The sequence below is a fragment of the Haematobia irritans genome, chromosome 4, assembly GCF_050003625.1.
Source record: "Haematobia irritans isolate KBUSLIRL chromosome 4, ASM5000362v1, whole genome shotgun sequence".
Lineage (NCBI taxonomy): Eukaryota > Metazoa > Arthropoda > Insecta > Diptera > Muscidae > Haematobia > Haematobia irritans.
In genome coordinates, this window is record NC_134400.1 from 159,778,172 (window position 1) to 159,804,298 (window position 26,127).

General features: G+C 32.1%; 1 protein-coding gene across 10 annotated transcripts in view; it reads right to left on the reverse strand.

The window, feature by feature from the left end:
* Window positions 1-26,127, reverse strand: part of ens (MAP7 domain containing protein ensconsin) — a 76,346-nt gene that overhangs the window by 48,327 nt on the left and 1,892 nt on the right. For all 10 annotated transcript variants that reach the window (XM_075306468.1, XM_075306470.1, XM_075306471.1 and 7 more), the window contains exon 2: window positions 8,246-8,296. In XM_075306468.1, the coding sequence (XP_075162583.1) occupies window positions 8,246-8,296 (51 nt within the window). The remainder of the gene's footprint in view (window positions 1-8,245; window positions 8,297-26,127) is intronic.

Genomic DNA, 26,127 nt, shown 5'->3' on the forward strand with positions numbered 1-26,127 from the left:
ATTAAAAAAAACATTAATAATTCCGTTTAACCCTCTAATTAAGTCATCTAGTTTCCAGTTTTTTAAACGAAGATTAATTAAATTAAATTTTTAATTAATTAAAAGTAATATTTCTGATTGTGACTACATGTACTACATTGTTTAACAAAATTTTCTTGACAGAAAAATGTCCTATTCTCCAAGCGAATTTAAATCCTTATTACTGGCTCGTGTATATTTTTTATTATTTCTATTACCGGTAATGAATAAATTGAATTTAACTAAACCAAGACAAAAGAATACCTTGCAATGTTTTAGTTTCAATTTAGGTTTATTTATATTGATTGCTTTGAAATTTCTTTCTACATTGGAGACGGTTGGGAGCAAGCTACATATAAATTGTCATATTTTGAGATTAAAAAAGCTTGTTTACATTACACCTTATGAAATACGTCAACTTATAACTACATCACTTTGAAAAATCGTCAAATCGTCATAAAAAACGTTAAAAAGAAACACTTGTGTCGAGCATTTTAAAAAATCGTCAACTCACAACTACGTTGTTTAAAATCGTCGTCAAATCGTCAAAGGCAAAATTTACCATCAAAAATCGTCAAATTGACGAAAAATCGTCAGAGTTGGCACCGCTGGGTGAAAGTTGTTTTCTTGCAATAGCGAGATCAGAAAGGGATCGTGTGTGTGGAGTTGTTTTTCTTTACACCAGGTATGTATGTATCCTTTATGGCTATTTGTGTCTTTGAGTTTTATTACTGCATTCAGTTCTGTTGATGCATTTATGAAGTGTACACGTGGTTTTAATTTTGCAAAATTGTAATTATTTCGAAACATTTTAGAAACTGAGAAGTGAATAATGTGATGTTAGAGAAATCAAAAACGCTTCTTATTGATAAATAACAGATTAAGGAACTTAATATTTCTGTTAATAGTTTAAAATTAGCGCGGATTTTTAATTGATTTACATAAAAGATATACAACATGAGTGGTAATAGGATGATCTATATTTATTCTACATCTGGATCACAGGTTGGAGATGCAACCATTTTTTTTGAATCTATAATTTTTATGTTACAGCAATTCCTACAGGTGAGTACTAAGTTCGAGTTTAGCCGCTAACATTAAAAATAAATAACTAAGTATAAAATTATACGTCTTCGATACAAATTTAAATATAACTTGATGGAGAATAGCCCAAACCAAGTTTTTTATAAACATTATTTTTTTATAATGGATTATTAAAGAAAACTTATCATGAAAATTGCGATTTTAGCCTCTAAACTCGAAATGCTATACTGACAAGTGGAAATTATGTCTAATTTTATAATATTTTTTATTTCAAATAAATTCTGAGAATAATTTCAAAAACGTCCCAATAGTCCATGGATATGATTCCAATAATGTACCTACTGGATGGATTTTTCAAGTTTTTCTATAAACGGTATTTTGTCCGTTTTTAATAAAACCAAAATTTCAATTTATTAAAAATAATTATTTTCACTGCAGGTAGGCAGGTCTTGTAATGGTAATTTTTTTGAATATTCTTAGTGTTTAATGCTAACTAAGCTGATATCCTTATTGGCTTCAGGAAATACTCTTGAAAATCGTAAGTTAAAAATCAATATGAACGATAGAATTTGATATTTTTCTTATTTTTTTGTATAACTTTGCAATTTCAGATGCTTATAAGACAAATCCGCCCAACAAAAGTTAGCCAAAATCGATGAAATTGGACAACAATTCAATGAATATAACAACTTATGCCACATATATCTTTCATATGGATAGAAAACACAGAAATTTAAATTAATTAGTTTAGTCCTAATAACATAGAAGATTACTCTTTTGAAGAAGCAATTACTAACTACCAACAAGTAACTGCATCCAACGTACGAATAAAAATATTTCCTTTATTGTATATCATAAGCCATAGTTTTGTGTAATATAATAATAATTTTTTGAAATAAAATACTGGTGGTTATAGAAAATTGACTTGTTTTGTACGAAAAATTTCTTAGTTGTATACAGGCTTGTTGTACCTTTGATTTCTCAATTTCTCTACTTTTTTGAAAATGATACCGACAAACAGTTTATTTCAAACCAATTTCTTAATACAGGTTTCCCAAAAAATTGTACATTTTTCCGGATAGCAGGAATATTCCGCAGCATAGTAATAATGAACTAAAATACGATGCAATACATGAAATAATTTATAAGAAAATCATGAACTTATCTAGATGAAAAAAATCTTTGGCGCCAAATCATGGTCATTCTTACTATGGGTTAGTTCATTTTTCATAAAAAATAGTAAACTTTTTTTTTCGGTGTATTGAAGTTTCAGGAGATTATATTGAAAAATAAAATAATTTTTGAAAAACTAACTATTCTCTTTCATTGATAGGCTAAGAAGTTTCCGAACCGCCCTTGTATTTCTTCATATAAACGTGCTTCATCTCCCACTACTTGCATGTGAAAGTAGTGAATTTATTCTTAGGAACTAAATGGAACGATATAAAGACTCTAGTTTCTCTCGGAACGTAGACGAAAGTTATGTTAAATATTAAAACCGGTACGAATTATTAGACCGATATGGAACAAAGGAACGATTTAAAGGAACTAGTTCCTTTCTAAAAAAAGGAACGATAAGTCCGAATCACTACGGTGAACGGTTTTGCCCAAGACTAGTGATTACAATTTTTTTCATTTGAGCAAAACTTTGATTGTCGGTATTTGCTTAATGACATAGGCATAGCTAAACGGGTTTTATGTGTTTGCCATCTCCCCCTACCAAATACTATGCAGTATTTCTTCAAACTATGATTATATATCATTGAATTAAATATTCTGTTTTCTTCATCTACACGAATTAATTGTTTTTCTTTTTGAAGTATCTTACCAATGAGCACACATTGTAGCTTTCACCCCCCAGTGACAATTGTGACAAATGAAAATAAAAATTCAAAATAAAATTATTTTATACAAAAAATTTTCAAATATCAATTTGCTTTAAATTTATGACAGAAAAGTGTCGAAATAAATAAATAAATTATTCTTACGAACCGCAACACATTTCCTCATATTTCGCATACATCGATACATTTCCAGATTTTCTTTATTTTAAATTTCCCACTTGTTGAACAATGTTTCCATTTGACTGAAAATCAAAGTGGCAATATGGCGGCGGACATTGTTGTTTCTGTAATACTGGAATTACCTTCCTTAATATGCCTTGGTAAATTTTTTCTTTTTTGTTTTGTTTGAGAAAGCGGTATGTTGTTTTTATTCAGTAGATTATTAATTTTATTAAAATAAATATAAATAAAAAAAACCAAACGCAGCGTCATTTTTTGGTTGAGCAGGTTGTGTATTTATTAAATTTATTAAAAAAACATAAAGGGTGATACGGTCAAAATTTGGTCAAGGGAAAACGCGTGTAAATCGGTGAAATCGTTTATTTAAAAAATCAAATTAAATTTCTTTTTCAAGTTCAATTAGTATAAAATTCAGGAAAAATATTCAGTTAGGCTTTCGCTTTTCCAAATCCGAATTGCCGGGCCTCGCGCTTGACACCTGCCATCAGATTTTGTACAGCCACCTTGTTCACCTTCTTCGCCGCAGAAATCCAGTTTGCCTTGAACTGCTGCTCGTCCTTAGCAGTTTGTTTGGCCTTCTTTAGGTTCCGCTTGACAATAGCCCAGTATTACTCAATAGGGCGGAGCTCTGGCGTGTTGGGAGGGTTCTTGTCCTTGGGAACCACCTGCACGTTGTTGGCGGCGTACCACTCCATGGCCTTTTTACCGTAATGGCAAGATGCCAAATCCGGCCAAAACAGTACGGAACAACCGTGTTTCTTCAGGAAAGGCAGCAGACGTTTATTCAAACACTCTTTCACCTAAATTTCTTGGTTGACAGTCCCGGATGCTATGAAAATGCTGCTTTTCAAGCCACAGGTACAGATGGCTTGCCAAACCAGATATTTCTTTGCGAACTTTGACAGTTTTATGTGCTTGAAAATATCTGCTACCTTTCCCCTTCCTTTTGCCGTATAAAACTCCTGTCCCGGAAGCTGCTTGTAGTCGGCTTTGACGTAGGTTTCGTCGTCCATTACCACGCAGTCAAACTTCGTCAGCATCGTCGTGTACAGCCTCCGGGATCGCGCTTTGGCCGACGTATTTTGTTTATCAGCGCGATTTGTAGTCACTACCTTCTTATAAGTCGATAGTCCGGCTCGTTTTTTGGCTCGATGCACGATTGTAGACGATACACCCAGCTTATTTGCGGCATCTCGGAGAGGTTAGGGTTTCGCTTGAAACTAACGGCAACTCTCTTTGTCGTCTCAGCGGCTTCCGGTTTTCGATTTCCCCCCGATCCAGACTTCCTGGCTGTCGACAAACGTTCCCCAAACACTTTAATTACATTTGTAACGGTTGATTTGGCAACTTTTAGCGATTTTGCCAGCTTTGCGTGCGAGTAGCTCGGATTTTCGCGATGCGCGAGCAAAATTTTGATACGCTGCTCTTCTTGCTTGGACGGCATTTTGACAACTGAAGAGTGAATTCCAAAATCAAAATAGGAGCAACATTCTATACACACACACCTTCAAAATGAGGGGTGTTCAGGTTTTTTAAATGCAAAATTGAAAGAAATTCGTCAAGTTTATATTGACCAAATTTTGACCGTATCACCCTTTACAATTTGTAAATTCAATGAAATATCAATAATATACTTCAAAAGAACGTACCAAATATTTTGAAATGTTAATGTACAGAAGTTCCATGAAATGCTTTAATTTGTTGTAGGTTTTCCATTATTAGTTGTTCACTAACTTTATTTGTAACGGCTAAATTTCTTGCTAAAATATCGAAACTTCTATCCACTTCACACATTTTAAAAATATTGATACGATTTTCGTCAACTTATCTACAGTGTTGCCAGTATTGGGGATTTTTCCCCAAATTGGGGATTTTTTTTCATGATTGGGGACGAAAATTTTGAGTTGGGGATTTGGGGATTTGATGGGGAATTTTTACAAAATTGGGGATTTTTGTGGGGATTTTTCAAAAATATTGCTATTGCCTTAATAATTCGGAAACTAAGTACGTTAAGTTACACGCGTATCGCAAAATCTCAACACTTTTACTAACTCATCTCAGTTGCCACGATTTGTGTTAGTTTTACTTACTCATCTCTGACATTATGTTACGTCGTTTACTAACTCATCTAAGCAACCGCAATCTATGGAAGTTTTGTTTACTCATCACTAACTAGTTACTATGTTAACTTGCTATCTCTTTTTGTCATATGTGTTTGGCTATATTGGTAAATAAATTTGAAAACTAATCTGGTGCAAGGATGCAAAATTTGGTACATGTGTGTAACAAAACGGTTAACATAGGCATAGAAAGTACCATATTGTTCATTCTTGTCATTAGATTCAAATTGTGAAATAAACTGGAATTTCATCGTACACAATGTCAACGCAATCAAATAATTCCACAAAAAGAAAACATAATTCCGATTGGGAACGTGAAACATGGGCTCACGGTAAGTAAATAAGTTGTTCTCTAGCTTTTTTTATCAGATTTCTAACAATTTTTTTTGTAGGCTGGCTAAAGCCAATCAGTTTTGCCCCAGAAGCTTTTCGTGTGGCCAATGATTTGTCAAATAATTCTTGGTGCGTAGCTTGCTCACAACCATTGCAATCGCAAAAAAAGGATTTAAAAAAGCACAGTGAATCCGTTAAACATAAAAATAATTTTTCTACGCTTTATGCAAAAAATACATTGGATAGATATGGTAAATTTAATGTGTTTTCTTTAATCCATTCCAATTAAAACAAATTATTGTAGGTATTGTATGTGACAAACCTGAGGAAAAAATTTTGGACATCAAGTTGGCAATCTTTGTGGCAAGTCACACGTCTATTTCATGCATTGACCATTTAACCGATATGCTAAAAACACTATCAATTAAAGAGTTCGAAAAATTAAGGTTACACAGAACAAAATGTAGTGCCATAATAAAAAATGTCATTGCTCCTGTACTACTCTCCAAATTAGTAGAAGACATGGGTGAGTCCAAGTATTCGCTAATTCTAGATGAATCAACAGATGTTGCTAATAATAAGTGGATGAGTATGTGCATACGATTTTTTAGTAAAGTACAATGTGCCATTCGAACTGAATTTTTGGGTATATTTTTGGTAGAAGAAGCTACAGGAGAAAAACTTTTGCATAGTTTATTAGCATACTTAGCCAAAGTTGGTCTCAATCCAAAAAATATAATAGCCCTTGGCACAGATGGAGCCAATAATTTATGCGGTGCTCGCAGAGGACTATATGGTTTAATGAAAGAACAAAATTCGCAATTGATTCTAGTAAAGTGTATTTGCCATTCGTTGCATCTGTGCTGTTCAGATGCTTCTAAGGTTTTTCCAGCGGAGGTGGAATACTTGGTCAAGGAAATTTACAACTATTTTAGTAACAGTCCGTTACGTACTATTAAGTACAAGCGAGCGTTCGATCTCATAAACACTGGTACCGACGTAATAAGGTATAGAAAGATTATACAAATTGCTGGAACGAGATGGTTGTCGTGTGGTTTTGCAATAATGCGAATCTTGGAGCAGTGGGTGGAACTAAATTATCATTTTTCAATTATATCGACAGATGAAAATGATTTAACTGCCAAAATGATAAACGAATTAATGACAAAAGCAGAAATAAAACTTTATTTGACTTTTATGGCTCCTATAATAGGCGAAATTAATACGCTTAATCTAGCCTTTCAAAGTGATAAAATGGACCCCGGGACGGCCTACGATAAATTAGTTTTATGTGTGTACTCGTTATGTACAAGAATTTTAAAGCCATCTGTAACATCGTGCATAAAGGATGAATATGATTTTGATAAATTAATGGAATTGTTAGATAAAGATTCGGTATATTTGCCACTAGATGCAATGGACCTTGGATACGATTTTGAAAAAGACTTAAAGAATTTGCCTGATGAATCGCATATGAAAATTAGAAAGCTATGTTTTGAATATTTAAAACGTTTATTGCTACAAATGCTTAAGCGGTTGCCATCAAATATTAATTTTTTTAAAAGCTACAAACGATTCTGTCCAAAAACATGCTGCAATTTATTGTGTCAACCAAATTTTACTTCCATGAGAAATGGATGTATACGAATCGCAATGGAGGAAATTGCCATTTATAAAATGGAAAGAATTGTTTGGAGAACAAGTAACATTGGATTTAGCAACATTTTGGGCAAAAGTGTATTCATATGAAGATGCGTCAGGGTCAAAGCCGTTCGGGGATCTTGCTGAAATGGTATTGAATATGCTAGCAATTCCTACAAGCAATGCTTGTGTGGAAAGAGTTTTCTCTGTCATGAATTCTGTCAAAACGCGACTTAGAAGTAAAATGCAGTACGAATTGCTAGAAGCTCTTTTAAGAATAAACACGCAATTTTCAAATAATTCTATTTGCTGCAAAAATTTTGAACCTCCATTAGAAATGGTAAAACTTTTTAATTATAAAAATTTGTATAAACCAAATGAGTCCTCTGAGTCCGACGAGTTGGAAGTTTTCAACATTGTAAATGATTTATAAATTCGATCTTTTTGGAAAACGTTTGTGACAATGTAATGTAATGTAAATTAGAATATTTCTAGGAAATGAATTCAAATGTAGAAATTTTTATTGTTTTTGTTTATTTTATTTTTGTTTTGTTCATTTTTTTAATGTAAATGCTACTTATAAAAGCATCTAGTCTGTGAATTTAAATGCCAATGAATACAAAATAAATTTTCATTGTTTTTTGTTTTAAAAATTCGTCAAAAATGTGTTGGGGATTTTTTGGGGAATTCCAGTTGAAACTGGGGATTTTTGGGGATAAAATCCTCCAGATTTGGGGACAAGAGCTGGAAAAATACTGGCAACACTGCTTATCTATGCAAAGAAAGCTTTTCGACACTTTTAGACATAACCAAAATGTCGGTATTGTCTTCGTGTTGAAACGGATTTGAGATGAACTTTATCAGTAATAGTACCAAATATTAAAAAAAAAACTAGCTAATGAACAGAAAAATTACAAATTTTAATATTCATTAACATCCCTTTTAAAGCATTTCGAAGAGCAAAGGCTAATTGTTTAAAAGTTAAGCGTGCTTTACACTTTGAACTACCGTGAGACGGTTGAAAATGTTCCGATGGGGAACACTTATATAAAGGAACGTACTTACCTTTTCGTTCTACACTGCCTTCCCGGCTTTCTGTTCGTTTAGTTGATTCGGCTAAAATAAAAGAGAGAAAACATATGTTTTACAATTTTGTCGAAACCTTCGCAATAGTTTTGCAGTAATTATTATTATTTTTTTTTTCTTGTAACGACTATATAATACAGATTTTGTATTACCGCAATTTATTAAGGAGCGTTTGGTACACGCCCTTATAATGCCCAATATCCTATACTGTATTGAAGTATATGGCGGTGGAACGGTATATACGAGTAATATTTTACTCGACTACGGGTGGTATTCAATAGAGTAATTCGATATATATACACCCAGAAAAAGTGTCTTCGAAACTAAAGGAAAAAATGTTCATCAATTTAGTTTAGCCATTTTATTTCCATTAAGTTAAATTTACTTGTTTCAGTAAAAAAAACTCCTAAACTGAAAGCAGTTAGGAATAGTTCATTAACTAGAATAAGGCATGGAATTTTACTAATACTAATAAAAATTTTCGTTTTTTGAAAATTATTAAACATAAATAACAAACAATAAGTCTAACTTTTTGTGAAAAAAATTGGTTTATGATTTTTTATATTTGTAGGCATTGAAATTGTAAAATGAGGACAAAATCTTTATGCAGCAACTTTTACAGTTGAAACTAATATTTCAATGCTGTTGATTCTTAATAAATATATTCAATAAATAATAAAACATTTCCTTATTGAAGAAAAAATTGCTTATATAAATAAATAAAATTGTATAAGAAGATAAGCAGTTTACAACAAATATGTAAGATTTGTCCAAATGAATGAAAAAAGTTCAATGAAATCATTCCATATATGAATTCAATACACTTACATTTTTTCATTCTGTAGTATAGTGGTACATAAATATAAGAAAATGTTAACTAATATAGGGAATGCATTCTACCTAATTTCTATGAAAATCACATCGTTCAAACAAATAAAAATGTCTTTGGCGCTATACAAAGTTCAACTTTCTTCACAATGAATTCATTTTAACTTAAAGAAGGGGTCACTTTTTTCTGGGTGTATTCATGCTATAGATTTGACCATGTCTCCTGACTTGTGAAACAATTCCTGGGTTGCTCATTTGATAATTTCATTAAGGTTAGAACCTTACTTATGTTTTATAAGATCTATAAGAATCGTTTACCATTGTTCCTTTATGAATCATTCAATTTTTGCCACTCGGTATGTGCTAATCAATTGGTGTTGCCCAGAGCTGTATCCGTTATGTGTGGATCTTTTTCAGTTAGAGGCATTTCAATATGCTCCCTAACCCCCTCCGTGTCTTTGCACTCTCAAACAACACATATAAAAAGAAACTTCTCCAACATTATGGTGATTTTGAATAGATTTTGAATCACTATTTTTGATTTATAACTACTTCAACTTTTGCTCAAGAAACTGATTATGATTTTTTTTATGTTTACAATTTATAAAAAAAAAAAATTTAAAACAAAACAAATAATAAAAAAATAAAAAAATATATTTTATTAACCACTTAGATTGACATTGGGGTTTTATACCGGCCAGTGTTAGTAGTTTTTTATCGGAAGAAATAGTTTATTTTACTTTAAGTATGAATTTATGTGAAGAATTCGTATATATTTAATGATTTATTATAAAAAATATAATAAATAAAACTCAAAGCAAAAAAAAATACAAAAACAAAAAAAATTAAAACAAAAATAAAGGAATAGATTGTAATGATAAGTCCCGATTAATTTAGAAGATTATTCTGTTTAATTTAATATTATAATTAGTTTAAGCTTTTATTTTATCTTGATTTTAAAATGTTTTTGTAGTCTTATTGTAATTTGTGTTAAATTGGCCACCTGAGGCTTCGAATTACAAAATAAAGTCAAATTAAAAAAAAAAATATTAAAAAATTTATGGAGGAAGAGGAGTTTTTGTATCGCTTCTTATCTGAATGTAACTCATCCGAAAATTTGGTTGCTCATAAATGTACGTACAGTTACTGAAGTTTTAATTCATATTAAATTTATTGGTTGTCATTAGATTTATCGAATAATTGGAAATGACAATTTTCCGATTAACCTTTCTAGTGTCTATGAATAATTGCCCCAAGGCTATGGCAAGCATATTTATATGCTAAATACATATATCAAAATCTTCAGACATAAATAATTTGATTTTATTCTATCTTTTTTGGTTTCAAATAGAAAATAATAATAATAAGAGGACGAAAATGTCTCTTCTACAAAAACAACAAATGTCAAGCGTAGATGTCGCACAATACCTGCAGCTTTGGTAATACCGACGTTGCGGTCGAAGCGTTGTTTTGATAAATTGTTTATAAAGGCATCGGCAGTTACAATTTCAAATTGTCTGCCAAAAAAATTTAATGCAATGAAAACATATATAAAAAAGAACATTTGTTACTACAAAGTAGGTTTTAAATCCTATTTTCTTTACTGTTCGTAAAGTCGGCAGAGAACTGAACTGGGGGACGCCGACGCAAACTGTATGATATTTGAGAGAATCGCCGACAAAAACTGCATGATATTAGAGAAATTTTCCTCATGACTGCCACCTACTGACGCAGTTTCGCTTCACAGTTTCGTTCTCTTGTGTTTTTATTCTCTTTGAGTAACCAAAGATAATTGAGAAGAAGATGCAGTCTTATCATAGCAAAACTGAAGCACCAGAGGACTCTGCCAACAAAATATCATGAAGACTGCATCTTCTTCTCTATTATCTTTGGAGTAACTCGTATTCAGTGTTGCCAGTATTGGGGATTTTCCCCCAAATTTGGGATATTTTTTCGTGAATGCGGACGAAATTTCTGAGTTGGGGACTTGGGGAATTTCCATAAATTTGGGGATTTTTGATTGCTATAGAAAATTTTGCCAGAATTTTATGTCTATAGAAAATTGTGTCAATTTTTTTTTCTATATAGAAAATTTTGTCAACATTTTATTTCTATTTCTGATTGATTATCGTTGACCTTTTTATTTTATTTTTAAGCAATACTTATCATAGTTTCGGCTATAGGTCGATTAAAAAACACAGGATTGATGTTTTTATTTAAGTTTTACTTCCACTATTTCGGTTGACTTCGTCAAAACCGTTTTCAAGGCTGAAGTGAAACAAGAAACAGAAATTTTCAAATTTAATTACAAAAATCACGAACAAACAGAACCAAACAATAAATTATTTAACTACTATTACTATTTACATTTATTCTGGTGTGCACAGCTTTACACTCTGTTTTACACTGAATCTAATTTTCTATTATGTTTTTGTATTGTATGTCTATACATTCAATGTCTTTCTTGTAATTCATTCTCTCGTCAGGTGGAGTGTTGATAATGTGCAGCATTTCAAGAGTAAATCTGCGTCTGTAGTTGTTTTCGTCGTCTAGAATTTTTACGTCTTCTAAGTTTGGCTTGTGACCTGTCAGCGCACAGTGGGCCGCAAGCGCTGTTTTTTGCTCCATGGGTTTTTCAGTGGCTTTAATATCCGATTTGTGAGAAGATAATCTAGTTTTCAGTTTTGTCATTGTAGTACCAATATATGTCTTTTTACATAAATTGGATTTGTCACCTTTACATTTAATCATATAAATTACATTGCTTTTACCGTAATTTTTGATTTTAGTTTTACTAAATAATCCATTTACTGTTTTCGTAGTTTTTAACGCGAGCTGATATTTCTTTTTGTGGTACAAATTAGACTTGCACAGTCTTTCCGAAAAGCCAGATATATATGTCACTGGCTTGTAAATTTTAAGTTCTTTTTCGGTATTTCAATCTTTGTTGTTAATCTGCTTTGATTTTACTTTATATATTAGATTTTGAATTGTCCTTAATGGGAAATCATTATTGGTCAGTATTCTTTTGATTTTCTCTCCATTTTCGAAATGAAAACTAGGATCACTAATGTTGAATACTCTCCTGATAAAGTTCGTCGCAGTATTGATTATGATACGTTTGCTATGATTTGAATAAAAGTTAAGTAGACGTCCCGAAGCTGTCGGTTTTTGGTACCAATTTAATTTAAGTTGATTGCCTTGTCTGTGTATTATTGCGTCAAGATATGGCAATTTTTGATCCTGTTCCTCTTCCTTCGTGAATTGAATTTGTCGGTTGTAAGAGTTTAAAGCTTTTAGTGTTTCTTCGACGTCTGATCTTTTTATTATCGCGAATATGTCATCTACATACTTAGTTATTATACGTGGTTTAGTTATCTTCTCAAATACGTCGTCCAAAAGTTCCTCCATAATTATGTCTGCTATAATTGGTGAAGCGGGGGATCCCATGGACATGCCTTTTAGTTGTTCATAAACCTTGTCCATAAATAAATACAATCATCACACATATAATGCCGCCAAACGATACTCAAAAACCCTAAAGCAGACTGCAAATCTAAAATCTTCTGTAACATTTCTGATAAAATTACAAACGAGCAGGTATCATACCAAATTTAATTAGAAATGCCACCAAACACACATATACCATTTTCAAAACAGACAAAAACAAAATTATCCCGCCAAATATTGACAAAACATTACAAAAGCACACGTATAATTTCCATATGAAACTCTTAAAACTTTTGATTGAGTATAAACACAAACAAATACACGAAAATCAACAAAACAATGTTTGCGCGCAAACTCAATTAGTTGAGCTTCTCACACAAGATGATCTCAATCTATACTTGGAGAGTGAAAGTATTCTTTACAACAGCAGAGTTCAAAAGAACAAAGACACACACATCAAAAAGTTACAAGTACTCAAACAACAACACAATAAGCAACATAACATTAACCCTCTAATGCCCAAGCCCGCCTAAAGGCGGAAGCTTTTAGTAAAACACACCTTAAGACAACAAAAATGGATAAAATAAAAAGAAAACTTAGTTGAAACTGTTCAAGAGGCTTTGCAGCACATACTGAATTTTACCGTATAAATTTTTCTTGTTTACTTTTCTTGCTTTCGTGTCGTTAACATTGAAAATATAATCAGCTGGCAAAAAAATTGGTGCATTAGAGGGTTAACATTAACAACGATTGGTTTGTGAATAAGACAGAGAAAGATATACCGAGAGAGGTACAATGGATACTCTCACTAGGCCCCAAACACGCTCTCCCCCATACCAACACACAATTTCCACTATTACAAGCTATTGCAGAAGGAGAGGATTGTATACAGACGATAGAGAGCAGAGAGGAACAGGAGATGGCGAGAACTAAGCTTACAGCATTAATAGATGACCATTTGCGTAAACCAAAACTGAGCATGAGAGACAGATATATAACAAACACAGTGGTACAAACACGAAAATATTTAAAGGACAATGACGACATTCTGATTCTAAGTGCTGACAAAGGGGGGAAAACAGTGGCAATGAACAAAATGGACTACGATTTAAAGATGAAGGAGATTGTACACGATACGTGTACGTATAAGCGATTAAAAGTGGATCCAACTTCGAGACTTCAGACAAAGAATAATAAATTAGTGGATAAACTATTTAACCTTAAAATTATTAGTGCAGAGGAGAAAAACAAATTGACCAGTAGGACCGCAATAGCGCCAAGGATTTATGGACTACCAAAAATACACAAGGAGGGCACACCATTACGACCTATTTGCTCGTCAATTAACTCGCCATCGTATAATCTATGTAAATACATAGTAAACATATTAAAAAAAATATTAGGGAAGATTCGAAATACAATGTGAGAGACTCGATAGCCTTTAAGACGAGAGTGAACAATCTGTTGATACAAGATGACGAAATTTTAATCTCCTTTGACGTTGTATCCCTGTTTCCAAGTATTCCCATAAACTTGGCGATTCAGACGATTGAAAGAAAATGGACGAAGATTGAGCACTACACAAAAATACCTAAGGACGTATTCATAGATTTAGTAAAATTTTGCATTAAGGATACAAGATATTTCAAATTTGAGGACAAGGTTTATGAACAACGCTTCACCAATTATAGCAGACATAATTATGGAGGAACTTTTGGACGACGGATTATGGATAACTAAACCACGTATAATAACTAAGTATGTAGATGACATATTCGCGATAATAAAAATATCAGACGTCGAAGAAACACTAAAAGCTTTAAACTCTTACAACCGACAAATTCAATTCACGAAGGAAGAGGAACAGGATCAAAAATTGCCATATCTTGACGCAATAATACACAGACAAGGCAATCAACTTAAATTAAATTGGTACCAAAAACCAACAGCTTCGGGACGTCTACTTAACCTTTATTCAAATCATAGCAAACGTATCATAATCAATACTGCGACGAACTTCATCAGGAGAGTATTCAACATTAGTGATCCTAGTTTTCATTTCGAAAATGGAGAGAAAATCAAAAGAATACTGACCAATAATGATTTCCCATTAAGGATAATTCAAAATCTAATATATAAAGTAAAATCAAAGCAGATTAACAACAAAGATGGAAATACCGAAAAAGAACTTAAAACTTACAAGCCAGTGACATATATATATGGCTTTTCGGAAAGACTGTGCAAGTCTAATTTGTACCACAAAAAGAAAATATCAGCTCGCGTTAAAAACTACGAAAACAGTAAATTGATTATTTAGTAAAACTAAAACTAAAATCAAAAATGACGATAAAAGCAATGTAATTTATAAGATTAAATGTAAAGGTGACAAATCCAATTTATGTAAAAAGACATATGTTGGTACTACAATGACAAAACTGAAAACTAGGTTATCTTCTCACAAATCGGATATTAAAGCCACTGAAAAACCCATGGGGCAAAAAACAGCGCTTGCGGTCCACTGTGCGCTGACAGGTCACAAGCCAAACTTAGAAGACGTAAAAATTCTAGACCACGAAAACAACTACAGACGCAGATTTACTCTTGAAATGCTGCACATTATCAACACTCCACCTGACGAGAGAATGAATTACAAGAAAGATATTGAGAACTGTGCTCGAATATATAGACATACAATACAAATATAAGAGAAAACAAGTAATGAAAGTCTAAAGTCGGACGGGGCCGACTATATTATACCCTGCACCACTTTGTAGATCTAAATTTTCGATATCACATCCGTCTTGGGGGCTATATATAAAAGTTTGTCCCAAATACATACACTTAAATATCACTCGATCTGGACAGAATTTGATAGATTTCTACAAAATTTATAAACTCAAAATTTAAGTCGACTAATGCACTAGGGTGGAACGCAATTTTAGTAAAAAAGAAGTAAGGAAAGTCTAAAGTCGGGCGGGCCGACTATATTATACCCTTCACCCCTATGTAGGCCAAAATTTGTGTTACCATCTCAACTACTTCACATTTGCTGGAAGCTATATAAAGGAGACAATTTTTTTACTTCTACAAAATCTCTAGAATTAAAATTTAAATCGGCTAACGCTATCCAGTTAATTGGAGGAAACTTTCATTGAAAATGGGTCTAAAATGTGGAACAGTCTACCATATTTCCCCAACTCTGGTGTACGTATATATGGGAGCTATATATAATCTGAACCGATTTGGACTAAATTTGACATGTATACACGGATGAAAAAGACAGTTTTTCATATGTTTGGCTATAAACATTATATGTTTGGAACACAAATTTTTAAACACAATATTTTTGAGTGCAAGCATATACTGTTCATAAACTAGCATAACATGTTTGGGACATATATGTTAATATGTTAGAACATATTATGTTCGGGACATAAAATGTTTGTAAATATAATATGCTTGGATGCAAACATATATTAATTTAGAAATAGCCTATAAACATATATGTGTTTAGTAGCTTGGAGCGCTATTTAACAGGGAGCGATATTGAATAGTTGGTTGTTGTTGCTTGTTATTACAAAATTAACATTTTATTTTTCCTTGGGCAATTGATCAGCTACTTCTTTGATCCTTACAAACTGTGTGGTCCGCTGTTCGAATCCCCGTCCGGCAAAAGGTAAAATTAAAATAAAAAAAAATCATACAATTGAATAATTTCTTCTACAATGTTTGTATTACAGAAAAAGGTGCTAAGAACTAAAAAATCTCGTGGAAGTGAGAAAGATGTCGGGGAATATACAATTGGGCAGAAACAAAATTTTGAGCATTCAGGTCGAAAACCTATGTTGTTAGCACCTATATTACCTGTTTATTTTCATAATTCATTATGATTGTAAATAAATAAATAAAATTTTGAGCACAATATTGTTTGGGAGAATTTTTTTTAAGCATATAATATTTTTGGGTGCAAAATGCTTCCAAACATATTATATGGTCACATAATAACATATTGTTTTTTGGAAGACAACATTATTGAATTTGGATGCAAAAATACAAAATGTTTGGAACTTAGACTACCCAAACATATATTGTTTAGACCAATATGCTTTCAAACATATTATATATTGGTAGAGATCAAACATATAAATGTTTGGGCAATACCCAAAAATGTATATGCTTGAAGCAAAATATGTTTGGGAGTATATGTTACAGAAGCGATTTTTTGTAAGGGTGTAGTTACAATGATAATTCTGCTATCTATGCGAAATTTCACGTAAATGGGAGTATAACTTGGCCCCCCTCGTCATATGAGTGCAAATCGGACGGAAGATATATATGGGAGCCATACTTAAATCTGAACCGATTTCAACCAAATTTGGCACAATTACCGATACTACTAAACGTACTCCTTGTGCGAAATTTGAAGCAAATCACGGCAAAACCCTGGATTTTGAGACCATATAAGTTCAAATCGGACGAAAGATATATATGGGAGCTATATCTAAATCTGAACCGATTTTAACAAAATTTGACACACTTAACGATACTATTAAACGTACCCCTTGTGCAAAATTTGAAGCAAATCACGGCAAAACTCTGGCTATTTTGGCCATATAAGTTCAAATCGGACGAAAGATATATGTGGGAGATATATCTAAATTTGAACCGATTTCAATCAAATTTACCAAGCATTGGTAGAATGTCAATTCTACCCTCTGTGCAAAATTTCACAAAGATCGGTAGTAAACTTTGGCCTCTGTGGTCATATGAGTCTAAATCGGACGAAAGATATATGGGAGCTATATCTAAATCTGAGCCGATTTGGCTGATATTTTGCAAGATTTTCGAGATTCATAAAATATTTGGATGTACGGTATTTCAAGAAAATCGGTTAATAAACACGCTAACTATGACCAAATCGGGGATAAATATATATGGCAGCTATATCTAAATCTGAACCAATTTTTTCCAAAACCAATAGCGATTGCCTCTGTCCCAAGAAACGGCCCTATGCCAAATTTGAGGACGATCGGACTTAAATTGCGAGCTGTACTTTGTGCACAAAATTACATACACAGACAGACGGACGGAGGGACAGACAGACAGACGGACATCGCTAAATCAACTCAGAATTTAATTCTAAGCCGATCGGTATACTAAAAGATGGGTCTATGACCACTATTTCTTGGTGTTACATACAAATGCACAAACTTATTATACCCTGTACCACAGTAGTGGTGAAGGGTATAAATAGATTCAGTGTAAAACAGAGTGTAAAACTGTGCACACCACAATAAATGTAAATAGTAATAGTAGTTAAATAATTTATTGTTTGGTTCTGTTTGTTCGTGATTTTTGTAATTAAATTTGAAAATTTCTGTTTCTTGTTTCACTTCAGCCTTGAAAACGGTTTTGACGAAGTCAACCGAAATATTGGAAATAAAACTTAAATAAAAACATCAATCCTATGTTTTTTAATCGACCTATAGCCGAAACTATGATAAGTATTGCTTAAAAAAAAATATTTCTATAGAAAATTTTGTCGAAATTGTATATCTATTGAAAATTTTGTTAAATTTTTTTCTATTGAAAATTTTGTCGAAATTTTATTTCCATAGAAAATTTTGACAAAATTTTATTTCTGTATAGAAAATTATGTCAAAATTTTCCAAACTTTTTTTTCCATATAGTAAATTTTCACAAAATTTTATTTCTATAGAAAATTTTGTAAAAGTTTTATTTCTATAGAAAATTTTGTCAAAATTTTATTTCTATATAGAAAATTTTGTAAAAATTTCATTTCTATATAGAAAATTTTGTCAAAATTTTATTTCTATACGAGGGCGGTTCGGAAACTTCTTAGCCTATCAATGAAAGAGAATACTTAGATTTTCAAAAATATTTTTATGTTTCAATATAATCTCTTGAAACTTCAATACACTTAGTCCAACGCTTTTCTAGCAATTCTATCCCTTGATTAAAATAGTTTTCCTCAAGGTCTTCAAAATAGTGGTTTACAACTGTAATTGCATCTTCATTTGAGGTAATTGCATCTTCTTTTTGCCAGCAAGGAATTGTTTTAGATTTGGGAACAAGTAAAAGTCACTGATAGCTAAATCAGGAGAATAAGTTGGGTGGTCAAGCAACTCGTACTTTAATTCGTTGATTTTAGCCATTGTTAAAACACTCTTGTGCGCTGGTGCGTTGTTTTGATGAAAAATTATTTTTTTGTGTTGTAAGCGAGGACGTTTTTCTCGAATTAGTATATTTAATTGATCCAAAAGGTTGCAATAGTACTCTGAATTTATTGTTTTACCCTTTTGCAGATAGTCAATCAATAAAATACCTTTGAAGTCCCAAAAAACCGTTGCCATAACCTTACCAGCCGATTGAATTGTTTTTGCCTTCTTTGGGGCACTTCCTCCAGCTTCAGTCCATTGTTTGGATTGTTCTTTTGTCTCAGTTATGAAACGAGGCTTAAAATCCATTTTATTTCGCTTAAAACGATCCAAACAAGCTTGAGAAATGTTCACTCTTATGCGTTTTTGATCGACTGTTAACAAATGCGGCATCCATCTTGCAGAAAGCTTTTTCATCTGTAGTTCTTCATGCAAAATTAAATGGACTCGATCATTTGAGATGCCCATGATATTAGCAATTTCACGCACTTTTATTCGTCGATCATTTAATACCATATCATGCACTTTGGCTACAATTTCTGTTGTTATTGCTGTTTTTGGACGTCCACAACGTGGTTCATCTTCAATGCTTGTACGACCACGTTTAAATTCAGCAACCCAATTTTTTACTGTTGCATATGAAGGAGCACTTTCACCTAACACATTCACCATATCATTATAAATTTCTTGTCCCGATAAACCTTTTTTATGTAAATATTTAATGACAGCACGCATTTCTATTTTTTCCATTGTAAAAAAATTGCGGATGCGTCTTCTTTGAACACCTGTTTCTATATGAAGGAGTTGCCAGATCGAAACAAAATTTAACATGCGTTCATAACAGAGATGGACGTTTCCAAAACACTTAACTTTTTTCTGTTTATACCGCGCTTTTTGTGCTAGGCTAAGAAGTTTCTGAACTGCCCTCGTATTTCTATAGAAAATTTTGTCAAAATTTCATTTCTATATAGAAAATTTTGACAACATTTTATTTCTATAGAAAATTTTGTCAAAATGTTATTTCTATAGAAAATTTTGTCAAATATTTATTTCTATAGAAAATTTTGTCAAAATTTTATTTCTATATAGAAAATTTTGTCAAATATTTATTTCTATTGAAAATTTTGTCAAAATTTTATTTCTATATAGAAAATTTTGTCAAATATTTATTTCTATTGAAAATTTTGTCAAAATTTTATTTCTATATATATTTTACCATTCTAACAAACAATAAAAAAATCTGCCATTTCGGGTAAAATTCTACCAAATTTACCAAACATTTTTATCCATACAGTAAATTTTCACAAAATTTTATTTCTATAGAAAATTTTGTAAGTTTTATTTCTATAGAAAATTTTATTTCTATATAGAAAATTTTGTCAAAATTTCATTTCTATATAGAAAATTTTGTCAATATTTTATTTCTATATATCTATAGAAAATTTTGTCAATATTTTATTTCTATATTTCTATAGAAAATTTTGTCAAAACTTTATTTCTATATAGAAAATTTTGTCAAATATTTATTTCTATTCAAAATTTTGACAAAATTTTATTTCTAATTTTACAATTATTAATCAAGCTTTATGGACAAATTTAGATTAAGGAACTTGATTAATAGCGTCATTGAAAAGAAAACGCCAGATACAAATCTATACACGCCTAGACTGTACATGTTTCGGTTCGGGCGAATGAACCTTTCCACAGCCTTTAGTATATATTAGAGATGTGCACGTGAGTAATATTTTACTCACGCTCACGCACACTCACGACGGAAATATCTTACTCACGCACACTCACGCACACTCACGCACGATATTGTTTGGTAGGCCTCACGCTCACGCACACTCCCGAAAAGAAAACTTGTACTCACGCACGAATATGTCGTGACTCACGAAAAATACCGTGACTCACGAAAAATATCGTGACTCACGAAATATGTCGTGACTCACGAATAATTTTATGAGTAATTTACCTGAGGGACGTGTCTGAAATCATGAGCACGATTAAAATCGAAAGCGTTATTAAACTCTTAACATTCTAGGATCACTTAAATTGCAAATGAATTTAACTTTTAAGCGTTTTATGTTGGAGAGGGCGATTATTTTCGTGAGCGTAAGTTGTTACTCACGCACACTCGCGAAGATATTGTTTTCGTGACTCACGCTCACGCACGACATTTTGGTTCGTTAATCACGCTCACGCACACTCACGCCGTTGACATGAGTGTGACTCACGCGTGAGTCACGAAAATTTTCGTGAGTCACGACAATTTCGTGTCACGTGCACACCTCTAGTATATATCTGGCTGGGATAGATAACTCAATTTTGGGCCCTTTATGCTAACTCCTTATGGAGAAAACATCTAGGAATTTTCCTCCTACAAATTGATTCATCTTTACTCCCACTGTACATCATCTTTTCATATAACTACAAGTCCCTTAATCTTGTTACTGCAGTAATGCAACAACACGAAATTTATTTTCAGAAGCTATTTGTTTGAATTCACCTAAGTGGTGAACAACAAAGACCATTAATAAAGAAGACGTGAATTGGGCTTTGATAGTGTTAGTAATAGAAAACAGAGATTAATATCATACTTGTTGGAAAAGCGCTCCGAACTTACTGGTTTGATGCAGACAATTTTTATTTAGCTATTTTCTCCAACATTTCACGCAAATTTCTGTTTCGGTTGCACTAAATTATTAATAAAATGTTTCACAAAGTGTTTTTGTTCGTTTAAGAGTTAAAAAAATTGCTAAAATAAGCGAATTAAGTTTTGTTACGAATGCAAAATGAAAAGAGAAACCGAAAAAAAGTTGCAACGTCTCATGGAACATGTATGATATTAATCTCTGTTTTTTCAAGAAAAAGAGGAAGAGCAAGCTTATCTCACGTCTTCTTTATTAATGGTCTTTGGTGAACAATCGAACAATGCTTTTTGTTTCTACAGTCAACAACAACATGTGACAACTTACACAAACCAAAGACCATTAATAAAGAAGACGTGAGATAAGCTTGCTCTTCCTCTTTTTCTTGAAAAAACAGAGATTAATATCATACATGTTCCATGAGACGTTGCAACTTTTTTTTCGGTTTCTCTTTTCATTTTGCATTCGTAACAAAACTTAATTCGCTTATTTTAGCAATTTTTTTAACTCTTAAACGAACAAAAACACTTTGTGAAACATTTTATTAATAATTTAGTGCAACCGACACAGAAATTTGCGTGAAATGTTGGAGAAAATAGCTAAATAAAAATTGTCTGCATCAAACCAGTAAGTTCGGAGCGCTTTTCCAACAAGTATGATATTAATCTCTGTTTTCTATTACTAACACTATCAAAGCCCAATTCACGTCTTCTTTATTAATGGTATTTGACACAAACTTGTTTCAAGGAGACAACAACAATTCTAACGCGTATATTAGTAGTGTTTTTCCTAGTTTTACGACGGGCTTTTCATTGCTTATTATTTTTCATGTTAGCCTGATACCGAAACAGGCAATTAACGTCCAAATGCATTATATCTTAATTTTACAATTATTAATCGAGCTTTATAGACAAATTGAGATTAAAGAATTTGATTAATAGAGTCATTGAAAAAAACGCCAGATGGAAATCTATATACGTCTAGACTGTACATGTTTCGGTTCGGGCGAATGAACCTTTCCTTGATTAATAGAGTCAATGTACAGTGTAGGCGTGTATAGATTTGTATCTGGCTTTTTTTTTCAATGACTCTATTAATCAAGTTCCTTAATCTAAATTTGTCCATAAAGCTCGATTAATAATTGTAAAATTAAGATATAATGCATTTGGATATTTTACCAATCTACTAAACAATAAAAAAATCTACCATTTCTGGTAAAATTCTACCAACTTTGGCAACGTGTCTACCACCTAATTTTACTACTTGAAGATTTAGAATTAAATGTTTGTTCATAAATACAAGGTGACAATTTTCATACCTCCAGCATTTGGAAGACGATCACCACTCTCTTGGTGTTGTGGTTCGAAATCTTGATCTTATTCCATTTGACATAATTTTAATTTTTAAATTATTACTGATTGTCTACAGCAGAGCCTTTTGCTTTATTTTTTTTTTTCAAAAAAAAAAAACTTGTCCAAAATGTATTGGGTATTTTTATGAGGAATTTAAGTTTAAATTGGGGATTTTTGGGGACGAAAACATCATAATTTGGGGACAAGAGCCAGAAAAATTCTGGCGACACTGTTCGTAACGCACGGTTGGGTTTTTGTTTTTCACGTAAAGGTGAGTACTAAGCAGCGTTGCCAGAATTGTTTCATCAAAAACCGCTAGATTTGTCCAAAAAACTAGCCAAAAAAAGCTAAAAAATGTTAAAAAATAGCTAGAAAAAAAGTTAAATTTTTTTGTATCAAAAGTCATATTTTTGATTAAAATTTAACAAACTTAAAGGCTTTATTTCACTTAAAATGCATATTATTTTAACTGTATTCATTTTATTTCCATTTCTGTGAGACTGTAAGAAAATCTAAGTCATATTAACTCTGTTTGCATACTCGATACATTTTGATTACTATCACAAATTTTTACTGGAAGTCTTTCATTTATATTTCCTAGTAAAAACTTTTTCCCGGTAAACTTGCAATTATTCTGGTTAATCATCAACAAGTCCAATGTCACATAGAACTGCATTGGAAAATATCAATATATTTCGTTTTAACTGAATTAATGATAAATTCGTTGTACGAAAATTTCCCATACAAATCTATTGTTGTCCAATTTTCGTAAATGTAAATCCATTCCATGAATAAATAGCAGATTTGTTTTTTATTGCATTTTTTTTTTTTTTTGATGTTAAAAAATAATACCACATTCAAAACTTTATTTCCTTAATTATTTCTATGTTCGGTTCCAAAGATTTTGTACACTAATGATTTTGGTATTGATTCCGAGACAAATTTGAATTTATTCGTTTTTTCAGCTTTTTCTTCATGAGCTATCACAGTGCTTTAAAAACGTGCTAACGACAACTTAAATTTCCAAATTCAGACTCGACTTTAAGTAGAAATTATTATGTGTATACGTTTTTAAAATAAAATGTTGAAAAACCTATTCTATTTTTGAACGATATTTTGGTTTGTGGTCAAGATACAAAAACTCCACAAATTTAAAGACTATTTAATTAATTTTAGGAATTTTTTAGAATTGACCCTAGCCTTTTTCATGAAAAGATACCAATTTTTAAGTTGAATCACTTAACTATAAGAACAAAACGATTTTATCGGCTTTTGGACAAGGAATACAGTTTATATAAGAGAAATTCACAAATGCTATTATAACCAAAATTCGCGTTCGTATTTTAAAGACATGAAATCTTTGACCTCACGACAATACTTTTTCAGTGTACAAAGCAATTCACATCTACTATTTTAATTTGGTAATATCATAATAACTTTAGAATACGTATTATAATAACATAAAAAGGATAAACGAGTCAAATGCTAGTATTCCTAATAATTTACTGACAGTTTATATAAGGAATTTGTATGGTAATAGTAGATTTAAAGTATACGATAACTTGTATGAATACGAGGAAAAAACTTTACAACAAGGTGTATTTGCTGCAAAAATGCCCGCATAATGGCTGGAATAATTATTAAGGCTTCAATTGAGCTTTGAAATATGTGGAAACCTTTATTCTGGCAGCAAGGCTTAGATAAAAACGAAGTTTTATCCATACTTCAATAGGAACATGTCGAAAATAAAAAAAACCAAAAATAGCTAAAAGGGTCATGAAAAAAAGCCAGAAAAAAAGCTAAAAGCTAAATGCATTTTTTCCCCGCTAAACGTCTTCAAAAAAAGCCAAATCTAGCGGGAAAAAAGCTAAATTGGCAACGCTGGTACTAAGTTCGAATTTGGCCGCTAAAGTGAAAACTAAATCAGCAAAAAATGGCATAAAAATATGCATATTTGTTGCAAATTTTATTATAACTTGATGGGGAATAGCCCAAAGCAAATTTTAACAAAGTTTGAATCCATTAAAATGGATTATTAAAGAAAAATCCTGAAAAAATACGATTTTAGCGGCTAAACTCGAACTTAATACCCACCTTAAAGGTGAGTACTAAGTTCGATTTAGCCGCTAAAGTGAAAACTAAATCAGCAAAAAAGGCATAAAATTCTACATATTTGTTGCAAATTTTATTATAACTTGATGGGGAATAGCCCAAAGCAAATTTTCTCAAAGTTTGTATTCCTTAAAATGGATTATTAAAGAAAAGTAATTGTGAAAAAATTACGATTTTAGCGGCTAAACTCGAACTTAATACCCATCTTAAATTGAAAAACATGATTGGCAACATTCTGTCTGCTGCGTTCGAAATGTGTGCATACATATTTTAAAACGCCCACGCTTAAGATTCAAATCCTGCTCATTGCTAGTCAACTCTATAATTAGAAAAATTGACATTAATTTGGCTGGCGAACCATAATCTAGTTTGCTATTTTGTTACTTTTGCCTAGTTTGAAAATATCATGAGTCACTTGAATTTTGTCGTGAGTAGTGTGATTTTTTGCTTGCGAGCACGGGTTTTCATTTCGTGAATATGCATGAGAAGTATAGAAGTATACATTTTCCCTCATGTATGTGCGTGAGTGAAATTTTACCCACGCGCACACCTCAACTTTATGGTGCCGCATACTAATACTTCCATGTGTACAAACGGAATAGCAACTAGAGGTGTGTACGGGAATAATATTTTACTCACGCACACTCACGTCGGAAAATCTTACGCACGATTTTGTTAGGTAGGACACGTTCACGCACACTCGCGAAAAGAAAATATGTACTCACGCACGAAAATGTCATGACTTCCGAAAAATACCGTGACTCACGAAAATTGTCGTGACTCACGAATAATTTTATGAGTATGATTATGAGCATGATTAAAATCGAGGGGCGTTATTAAACTATTAACATCCCCGGTGTCACTGAAATTGTTAGCGTATTTTTCCTAACTCACGCTCACTCACGACATTTGGTTTGTTAATCACGATCACGCACACGCCGTTGCGATCACGCATTAGTCACGACAATTTCATGTCTCGTGCATACCTCTAATATCAACCTTAATGTATTGTGTAGGGTATAAAATCCAATTCAATTGGCAAGAGCAATTTCCAAAAATTGCACACCATTATATTACTCGTAACATTTGTGTATACACGTGTGTGCTACATATGGGTATCTTTGAATATAGAATCTACTACATCTATTTCTGATATCTACTTAAAGCAAGTCTACAAAAAATTTTCTTTTATTGGTTTGTTCACCTCGAAATAGCCGAATGCAAATACTCAACATGTCGTGTTATGCACTGCGAGCAACCGAAATCAATGGCATGAAAACATGCTGCAT